Genomic DNA, 10,763 nt, shown 5'->3' with positions numbered 1-10,763 from the left:
CGACAGTTTCTAGCGTTTAAATCCAATTTATTCGTTTCGTGTTTGTGTAGACCGCTTGTGCTGAGCGTAAAATAAGAAATATCGAAATCTGTGCCTCTGTGCCAACTGCCAAAATCTGTTCTAATGACTTTTGGCATTCTTTTTGTCTTGCCACTCAGCAGGCTTACAAAAATGGGGTTTTAATGTTGTTTAAGTTTTATTTAATTATGCAGCTATTCAAATTAATATTTTATGGCTTAACACCACGGAAGCAAGTTGACATTTTGGGTAATGCCTGACGGGCTTGTCCAAATGGGAAGAAATTAGTGGATTTAACGAGGGAGCCAGTTAAAGCACTCAAGTAGAAAATAGATTTTTAATTGATGCAGTTCATTTTGTAGAGCTTTTTATTTGCTTGCAACTTTTGCAATCTAGCGATTTTGCAGCTGAGCTTGATGGTTATAATTGATCTTTTATTTAAGTCAAGGACCTTTCTTGGAGTTCGATCTTTTTAGTTCGTTTTGTTTTTAAGTTTGTGTAAATGGTTAAAGTTCCATGTTTCACACAAGAAGACCGTGTACCTAATTAAACAAGCTAATTTAAATGCTAATTTAATCTGTGATATTTCAGACAATTTGTTCACACCGCCGGCGAGTTCGAAACTGGAAATTCTATTTTGAGACCACAATTGGCAAACAACAGAAGACTTTTTTGTGCCGAGTGATGGGTAGAAATGTCAGAGGCATCACCGAGGCATATTAAACGCACCATAGACCGAGACGCGCAGTGAATCATAAAATAAATAAATAAGTGCGACGCTCTCGGTGACCGAATTGTTGGGGGACAGCAACGCATCCGCTAGATACTCAGATACTCGCTGGGGGTGTCCGAGGGTTCGCTCTCGGTCTCCATTTCTGTTTCTGTTTCGGTTTCGGTTCTGACTTTGTTTATGTGCCGCATTTTTCTGTTGAAAGACCAAACAGAGACGTTCCGTTGTCACCGCATTGCTGCAAAAATTAGCGTGTCTATATGGAGTATCTATCATTCGTACTTATCACGTTTCTTGACTTGGGCCAGCAGGGTGAGTCAGGTGTTGAGGTAAGCCATGGCACTTTGATATTATACACGAGTATTTTAGCCCGGTGCCAAACGATTAGTCATCGCAACGCCCAATTGCACCGCCTCTAATCCGTTCTAATACCCCCCAATTCGATTGGTTTGGCCAAGTGTTTGATCTCCGTGGTCGAGTTCTAAGTAGCAAACCCGTACTCGTACCAATCACCGACTGCCATATAGAGAGACACCGCCACACCCCGCAGCTTTCCCCTTTTCTAAAAATGTGACAACCGAATGGGTTGTTTGACTTGCGGATTGGACAGCACACGGCACGAAATTTTGCTAAATATAATTTCTGTTTCATTCCCTGGAAGTTTTATTTAGCATCGACTGAGTTAGATGTTAAATTTGGCTTGCAATTGTTCACTAGATTATTTCTTCCTGTGCAAAATTCGTTTTCGTTTTGAAATGAAACACGCGCTTGCCACAATTCGGCGAAAATAAAACAAAAAGAATAAAATTTCGAGCTGTTTCTCTTCGATTTATGAATCAATTAATACGGCCATGGGTCGAAAACTGAAATGCTGAATGAAATGCTGAACTTGTGCGCCCCGTGGTCTGGTTAAGTGTTTGTTCGTGTTCTAGAGCTCTTGTCGGCGAAGTTGAGAGCAGGTTGGATCGATAAATTCCCTCGTATTAATTGGATGAGGAAAGTACTGCCTACTGTACTCAGAACTCTTTGGTCCAACCTCTGTGGCTGCAGATGTGGAGATCAGCGTGGGTTACCGCTTTCAAGCCCCCAATTGAACTGCCCCCAGTGAAAAAGTCATGATAATTAATTCTTTTAAGACACATAATCTTTTATTTGAATAGTTTCTTGCTCTTTTTGTGGTTTGGTATGGTTTGGTTGTGTTTTTTATTTTTGAATTTGTTAGCAGCTTGGCTGGATTATACCGGATTAGACTTGCAATAGCCACCAATTGTTGCTGTTAATTATTCGTGTTTGCTGCATTTTCTCTTCAGATTAAAAGCTAATTTGTCACATTGAATTTTGTTTTTGTTTTTCATTTTCTCTAACTCTTGCTTTTTGCTCTTACATCGAATGGTTTAGCGAATGACAGTAGAATAAATTTGAAAAAATATCACTATTTAGTAAAGGTATGTATACACACATAAGCTTGTATATAGTATATCTATTAATACATGTTTTAAGTTATTTTTAATGCATTTCGAAATTACATTCTTGGTTGCCCCCTTGCTCAACATCACAATAATTGGTTTTGAAATATTTTCCTTGTCCGACACACATGCATGAATATTTATAGATATTTCCTATGCACACACTCTATATAAAATATAAACTTTAGAAATATAAATTCGAGGTTGTTTAGTGTTTTGTGTGTGTGTGTGTATCAGTGTGTTGATTTTGGGCTTGGGTTTTGTTTTTTTTCTAGTGCAGCCGAGGGAAATCAAAGCAGGAGAACTTAAGGTATAAAGCTTTCTGGCCGGGAGCGGACTAAAACAGAGAGACAAATGCCAGGGCCATCGAACATTTTCCCATGCATTATGCATAAGCCAGGTCGATGGCTCCGACCTTTGACCTATTGCCGCTGTCCATATCGCACTTTAAATTAAATCTAATGAGGTATTTAGCTGCACGCAATGCCCGCGGAGTTCTAGGAAAGCAAATTGACTTAGCCAAGGGCTAACTAACTGCTGACTGACTGATAGACTGGGCCAACCGCCAGCCACCCTTGCACCGGCCAAAAGGCATTTTCAATATGAAAACGCCGCCTGCAAAAGTCGCTGACGTTGGCCACCTAAAAAAAAAGCACTGTTCGGCACTAGGTGCTCGGTTTAAGACTACTCGGCTCTACTACTTAGGCTCTAGAATACACATATGCTTTGCACATTGACTTAATTAACTTATGAATTGAATGTTTCCGTCTCTTCTCGTTTAGCCAGAATGTGTTTTTTGTGTTGTTTTTTTGGAGTTAAAGCTTTGCGGTGTGGATGTCTAATAAATATGTACAATCGCTACAATAAATAATAAATTACTTGTGGGAGCTCGAAATAACTGTGCTGTCTTTGCTGTTTGTGGTTTCACTTGAGTTAAAACATTAAATGTTCATATGCTTGTTGCTTAGGTACATTGATTACGATCTCGACTTGGCTTGGCTTGGTTCCACTTTTCAGTTTGATATCCACCCTAAGATATAACTCCTGTCACCCTATCTCTGTTAATTTGACTTGTACAAAGTTTTCAATCATTAAAAGGTACTTTGTTTTTTTTGTGTTAATTTTTTTGTGTTAATTTAAAGCATCTCAAACTGTTCAGTTTGACTTTCTTTGTGTTTGTGGTTTTCTTTTTCTTTTGGCATGAGAAGCTTCTAGGACAGCATGATCTGGTCTTAAAACTCAAGTTCAAACAGTTGTCTTTGCTAATTGCTAAACTTACAAATTACGAATACTGTTTTTAGAATTCTTCAGCAAGCGAGTTTAGTGTTTGTCTACTCTCTAAGTTATATAGTTCTTAGCCCCGTTTAAACCTCGGTGGGCAAACTCTGACTTTGGCAGCCCGACTGCAGTTTCTTGGAGCTGCGGAAGAACATGTCGAAGAGTCTGGCCCGCCGGTTCTGGAACTTCTGCGGCGACGTGGGGGTGATGGCTATATGCTCCACGATGGTGATGCCCCTCTGCAGTTTGGGGCGCAGCGGGCGAGCCGGTGGTGCTGGGGTGGGTGGTGCAACAGTAGGCGGTGGCGTGGCCGGCGGTGGATCCTCAGAGTCCGCCGAACCCTTGCCGCCACCGAAGTTAATGATGGTGCTGCAGCTGCTGTTGGGTCTCAAGGTCAGTGTGGTGTGCACTGGCACTTGACCCACCAGCGAACTCTGGGGCGTCAGGTAGCGACAGCTGTTGCTGCTGTACTGCGACAACTTGCTGCTGTTGCGCTGCAGCTGCGCTCCGCCTGCAGCAGGACCTGCGGTGCCGTTGGTCTTCACGCTGCTGCTGCAGTGGCGCTGCAGACCAGCTGAAGATTCCAGGCCGAACAGACGCTTCACTCCCCTCCTCACCCGCTTGTTCCTGTAGGCGAAGATGAACGGCGAGCTGAGGTTGGCCAGCAGGATCATGAAGATGGCCAGCTGCGAGGAGCCGCCAAAGTTGGCAGCCGATAGGCGGGATTGCAGAAGTACCAGCAAGCCGAAGGGCAGGTAGGAGACCACGAACATCACCACCACCAGTATGCTGATCCTTGCGGCACGCGACTCCTCGCGGTACTTGAACAGCGAACTGGCGTTGCTCAGCCGATGACGCAGGGAGCTCATGTAACTGAGAGCCTTGGGGGAGGCGTGGATGGCGGGGATCTGGAGGGCGTGGCCGTGCTGCCGCGGCGAACTGAAGTGCGGGTGGTGCTGCTGCTGGTGGTTGTGGTGGTGCTGCTGCTGGTGCTGCAGGTGCAACTGCTGCGAGTGCTGCTGCTGCTGCCGCTGCGCGTGGCCCAACAAATGCGGAGAGCCGCACTCCTCGCCCAGCGAATCCTGTCGCAGTTCCGTGTACTTGTGCAGATTGGGGGAACTGTGCACCTGGCGGATGCCCTGCATGCGGTGCGCCTCCCTCAGGTCCTGCGAGGAGGTTCCCAGAAGAGGCAGCTGCCTGGCGGAGTAGTTCCGCTTGATCTCCCCGCTGGCCGTTTGCAGTGTTAGCATGATGTTCTGGTTCCTGTCCGACAGCGCGTGCTCCTGCACGGGCATCAGTTGGACCCCAGTTCCACTCTCTGCATCCGCATCCGAACCACCGTCATCGGAAATCGTGGGCAGCAGAACCTTCGCTGCCGAATCCCTTCTCAAGCAACTCGGCGAACTTCTGGGCTGCTGGCGCTGGTCAATCTGCATCTGCAGACCGCCGATTCCCAAGCTGCTGTTTCCCCCGTGTGAACTTGCCGAGGAAATGGAATGCCGATGGACACACAGGCTGTTGGAGAACTGATTGCTCTGGGCCGCCTGCTGGCCAGCCGTCAGATTAAGAGCGCTCTGCAGCAGCGGCGAAGAGCCATTCTGGCGCATGCGCAACCCGTTGCCGCGCGCCTCGCTGAAGATCCTCCAGTACATTCCGCACACGAAGCCGAAGGGCAAGAGGATGATGACGATGAAGTAGACGCTGGCGTACACCACGCCGAAGATGCTGTTCGTGCTGCTGATGTTGAAGTACGTGACTGCCAGGCGGCGTTGTCTGCTGAACAGCGTGTCCGCCTCGAAGTCGAGCACCCGGAAGGCGGAGAGTGCCCCGAAGAGGATGCCCACCACCCAGGTGAGTGCGATGAAGATCCAGGTCTTCACCCCCGAGATGCGGCTGTGGTACCGCAGCGGATCCGTCACCGCGCACCAGGTGTCCCCCACCACAAGGAGCACTGCCAGAGCGCCCAGAGCGGCGGTCATGTCGATGGACCAGCACCTCAGTTGCACGGGCGGCAGGATGGGAGCTGCTGTGGGTTGGCCCTCGAAGGCGGAGAGGTTCTCCTCGTGGGTCTCCGTCTCCGTGATGACGAACCCGCCATCGCCGCGCTCGTCGATGGTCAACTCGCGGCAGTAGGTGGCGTTGCACTTGAAGAACGTCTCCACCGAATCGCCGTTCTCGCTGATGTTGCGTCGCACCACCACGCCGTCCTGCTCCACCAGCTGGCCATTTCGCCGGAGGATCACCTGGTGGTTTCCCGGCTTCGAGAAGAACTCCAAGGTCTCTGTGGGCGTGGAGGCTACCTCCGCTGACTTGCCTGGCAGCCCAAGGAAGAGAGTGGGGGCCAAGATGCAGCAGCCGATGAGGTTGATGGCCAGCAGGTTGATCGTGAAGCGGTTGGCGGTGGTCCTCAGTCCCGGCGTTATCCAGAAGGCACACAGCGCCAGCAGGTTGATCAGGAACGAGACGAGCAGCAGGGCCAGGATCAGGAGGTCTATGGCCATTCTTTATGCTGTTTTTCGATTACCACACATCACTTTACAGTTTCACAGTCACTTATCGCCTTTATTTTGCTTGGCTTTTTCGTTTTGTTTGGCCGTTTGGCTGTTTGGCTTTGCTTATGACACAAATTTCACTCGGAATATCCGCTGTCTCTCGTCTCTTCACATTTGCAGCCAATTTTTTAGGTTTTATTTCAGTTTTGTTGTTTAATATCGGTTTTTTGTTTTATTCGTGTGAGGCTTGTTTCTTGCGAACGCTTGCTAATTTACGTGCGAGATTTGTAAAAAACAATTTCTTTTTTGCTCTCAAGCAGTTGCTTTTTCACTTGTGTTTACTTAACGTGTCTTGTCAATTGTTTGGGGGAAGTCTTGGCTCAAATTCATTCGCCGTGTATTTTCTTTTTTACGCGCACCGATCGGACGAGCACGATCTTCACTCCGAAGCGTTCCAAGCACAACTGTCGCGAGCGGTCGCCCCAACGCCTCCAAATATACTCTGCCGCTCGGCAGCGGGTGCGAGTGAGAGGCCCCGGGGGAGCGAGAGAGACGGAGCAACGCCAGCGCGAGAACGGCGAGCGAAAAGAGCGATCCGGAGAGCTGGGAGAGCGCGATGTTGCTGCCGTGGTGCGATAATTGTTGCTGGTGTTGCTGCCGTGATTGGCGATTCCCACGCTCCGACTTTGAAATTATGTTGCTGCAAGTGGCCGCTTCTCTGTTGCCAGCCGGTCTTTATCACTTGTTGTTGTTGCTGTTGCTGCTGCTGCTGCTTTTGTTGTCGTTGCTGCAAGTGATGGTGTTGCTGTTGCTGCTGCTCCAAGTGATGTTGTTATTGCCTCCTCAGTGGTTGTTGCCGCTGCAAGTATTGCTGTTGCTGCTGTTGTCCTAGTTGAGTGCCGCAGCAACACAAATTGTATAATCTGTTTCTGCTTGTTTTTTTTTTTTTTTTTGCAATGCCAATTGCCGCTTCACTTTTGCTCTGTATTACATCACTAGCTCAATGTTATTGCTGCTGCTGCTGCTGCTCGAGCTTTTCCATTTTCCAAGACACATTTTCTTCTGGCTTCTGCACAATTTCCAATGTGCAACAACGGCGTCCGCGCTCTATTTTCTTAGCCATAAAAATTGCATTTTTATTAGGCCGACTACTGCTGCTGCTGCCGCTGCCGCTAAATAAACAACAACAACAGCTGATGAAATTCCCACCATTGGCCGCCAGCTGCAAGAAGGAAAGAGAGAGGGAAACAATCAGAATGAGAGCGAGATAGCACACACGAGATATGTCCGTGCGATAAGGCACTGGCTGCTATTAGTGTTGTTTTGATTGTGAAATTAAAAACAAATACATGCTGGACCAAGATGATACAGCAGATTCGCTGAGGCTGCCGAAAACCCGCTCGGCAATGACTCAGAAAATATTTAATTTCGTTATTGAAATCGGCACGCTCCCGTTATGCACATAGGAAATTCGTTATCGGTAGTTCGTTGATAAGGAAGCAATCCACCCTTTCATTTTTTTTTTGTTGGGGAACTGTCCAGAAGTCTGTCATAGAAACTAATAGTCAATTACCCAAAATCGTTAAGGAGCCCCACACGCTCAGTCCACATGAGCCCCCCTTGATTACTGGTAACTGAGTTTTCTTTATAACTACGCATTATCCAGCCATTCGGTACACAAATCGGACGATCAGCCGCTTACAACATGACCGGCGAATCGACTTTAATGAGCTCATCGCAAATTCTCTTCGCTTCCCCGTAGTTATTAAAAGTTTGAGGCATCTGGCCAAAAGTCATTGGCACAAAGAGAAAATTTAAGAATTTTTAGAATAATTTTTAATGCAAAATATCGTACTCTAAATTATTGGAAGAAATATGTTTACCAAGAGATTGCACTTTAGGCAATAAGATTGAGAAGTTTACTTCTATATTCCAATCCGACAAAGAACTATTTTCTCTGTGCATTTCCTTATTATTTCATTTCCATGAAACACTCGAGTCGCATTTTTTTTTTTGGACACGCGTCCGGAGACTGTGAAAAATCAACAGAAACCATTTTCATCTGGGCAATTTTTTTTTGGTGTCAGGTCTGAGCGGCGTTTGCATGCCCTACTTACGACAAGAGATATATATTTATTAATAGCTGCGGTGCCTGCAAACGAGTCGTGAAAACGACAGAAGATGCCAAATGAATGATTGCCGATAAAGATGGCGCGTTTAATTTGCCCACAGAATCAACTGGGTTGAATTATGGCTATTGTCACGAGAAGATTTATGAAATTTAATTATGCAATGACTTTATTAAAATTTAATTATAGATTGCCAGCTGGGGTCTTTGTCTTGATGTTGGCATGCATATTATTTAACGAGTATAATAAATATATTCAGAACATAATGTTTAGTTGAATAATATTTAGTGTCTATTATTGGAGGCAAATATAATTTATGGGTTACTTAAACACGATTTACTAAGAATTGTACATATTTATTTGCATTTATTAAGTATGCTAATGCTTGCTAGAATTGTTTTATAAGTTGTGTGAAAGTTTAAAGAATTTTATCACTATCTAAGTTGAATTTAATCCTCTGCAAACTCAAACATCCGCTCCAAACTAGACTGTTATCAATCGGGAGCTCGATCAATGTCCGCCAACAATCGATCATACGGCAACATTCCGAACATTTACATTTGACTAAAACCCATCCAAGCAAAACATCCATCCATCTACGGCGTGTGACGTTGAGTCAATAGAGCGCCCGACTAATTCATATTTACTCTAGCCCGATCTAAAGATCTCTGTGGACATTATCTATGGCATTTTAAAGTGTGAAAGCGATCTTTTAGCGGCATTTTAGGGGTGTGAATTTAACGCGCGTTTTAACGCTTCGCTCGTCATTTGATAAAACTGGGTGGGGAAAAAGAACTAAAACTAAAATCACAGAGGAGCTCTCATTTTTCAAAAGGTTATCTTAGGAAGGAAGTCTTTGATTATTTATTGATAACGGAACACAAAAGGCAATTCCCAGTAGTTCAAATAATAGTGCTAGTGCTGATAGTAACCATTTGGACTCTGATTGTTCGCTTTTCAAAGGGAAACACTTTGTTCTTAAACTGAGAGTTTCCGCTCGCGTGCAGACTCTCGGTTTCTACAAATTTGATTAATTTCATGGGGTAGACTGTGTCCGAGAGTTGAGATCAAAGTCGCATTGCCGACCAACAATGAGTTTTTTTAAGCAGAGATTCTTGAATAAAATTGACAATTCGATTGTGCATGTCTACTGCATTAAATACTTTTCATTGAATCCATTATCTTGACAAGTCTAATATCAATTGCTTTTAATCGAAATGCAAGTGTCACTAAAAATCGTAATTAAGTATAATTGACCTCTACTTAAAAAGACAATTGAGAAAAGAATATAAGGTATAGGTATGCATAAAACAATACATTTAAGAACATTTTAAATTTTATGGAAAATATTTTTTTATTAGAGTACTTTTGAGATCGGCTAGCAGTTGATAACTTGGCCCTATCGGATGTAATTTTTATGGCCAGCGACAATTGCATAGTGATTTGTCTGGACAGGTGTTTGCAGTTTGTCGTCTGGTCTAGGGTGCATATCTACCTATGTTCATATATATCTGCGTATCGGATTGTTAGTATATCTCCCAGTATCGGCGCTTGACTGTTTGCACTGCGTCTGATGATCGGGTTAAGAATTTGCACCGGCTGGATAATGCGCTCATTTGCATGACTCGGCGAAACGATAAACTTAAGGCGTGAGTAAACGGCGCGTTAGATCGCTGCTCTGAGAAAAAAAAAATAACCGGGAACAAAGTGCCAACGATATTTATATGTTAATGTCCAGTCGAACTTATTCACCCTGCTGGCCAACTGAGGAGGCTGGTCTTTCGACCATCACCGGGGGACTCACAAAGCACGTGATCAGTATTTATCGCAGTGAGCATGAATAACACCGAGTCTGAGCCACTGAGATAAGGCCAAAACAGAGTGATTCCCAGGCCAGCACAAAGAGACAATCTCTGTAAGCCAGTCTATGTTAAAGCCGGTTTTTTTACCGCTTTTGTCTCCACTTCGGTCTTTACTTCAGTTTTAAATTGTGACGTCACTTTTGACGTTGGCTTTTTTGTGTGCATTTCGAGTGCTCGCCTCGGAAAATATTTAAATTAAGTTTTTGCACTCAGTCGCGGACTTTACTCTGCCCCCAAGACGGTGCACGTGTTTATCGGTGAAATTAAAGCACTTAAGCCCCATAAGACCATAAAAAATTCATATAAACGATATTTAACCCATATTTGTTGCCTGGTTGATAATTTCATGTCTCCCCTCCAAATTGGGTGCGAATTTCTATATGTGCACCGCACAAAAAGTACTTCTGACAATTGGATTGTTTTAAAGAGCAAAATGCTTTGATATTTGAACGAAGGCACCGAAAAATCACCGAATTTGTACAACATGCGCCATGCATTTTTGAGCCCTACTTAAGCTGAAAATGATTGTTTTTTTCGGTGTGGCGCCCACACGTGTGTGCATTCCCCCCAAGCCCAAAAATGGAAGACTGATTCGATAGGGACGGGCCCTGAGTGAGCCAGAGCCATTAATTTACCGGACCATATGCAGTCGAGTCGAATACTTTTGGTCATCATGATGTCGCATGTCCTTGAGCTGGTTAAAGGCCCATCAAGTCCGGCTAATGATTAGTTGGCCATAATGCCGGGCCCATCGAGTCAGTTGATTGCATTGCCGAATGAGGAAATTA

At 45.0% G+C, this 10,763-nt stretch overlaps 1 protein-coding gene across 1 annotated transcript; it reads right to left on the bottom strand.

Annotated features, from left to right (window-relative positions):
- Window positions 1-1,874: 1,874 nt before the first annotated feature.
- Window positions 1,875-6,490, bottom strand: LOC108095862. The gene has a single exon (XM_017197163.2). The coding sequence runs from the start codon at window positions 5,991-5,993 to the stop codon at window positions 3,579-3,581; it is 2,415 nt and encodes an 804-aa protein (XP_017052652.1). The 5' UTR covers window positions 5,994-6,490; the 3' UTR covers window positions 1,875-3,578.
- Window positions 6,491-10,763: the final 4,273 nt, after the last annotated feature.

This window comes from Drosophila ficusphila, unplaced genomic scaffold, assembly GCF_018152265.1.
Source record: "Drosophila ficusphila isolate 14025-0441.05 unplaced genomic scaffold, ASM1815226v1 contig_791, whole genome shotgun sequence".
NCBI classification, from domain to species: Eukaryota; Metazoa; Arthropoda; class Insecta; order Diptera; family Drosophilidae; genus Drosophila; species Drosophila ficusphila.
This window is presented reverse-complemented; position numbering and strand designations above follow the sequence as displayed.

Bases quoted from the DNA above. Each gene is read 5' to 3' on its own strand.
- LOC108095862 (XM_017197163.2), bottom strand. From the start codon at position 5,993: ATGGCCATAGACCTCCTGATCCTGGCCCTGCTGCTCGTCTCGTTCCTG.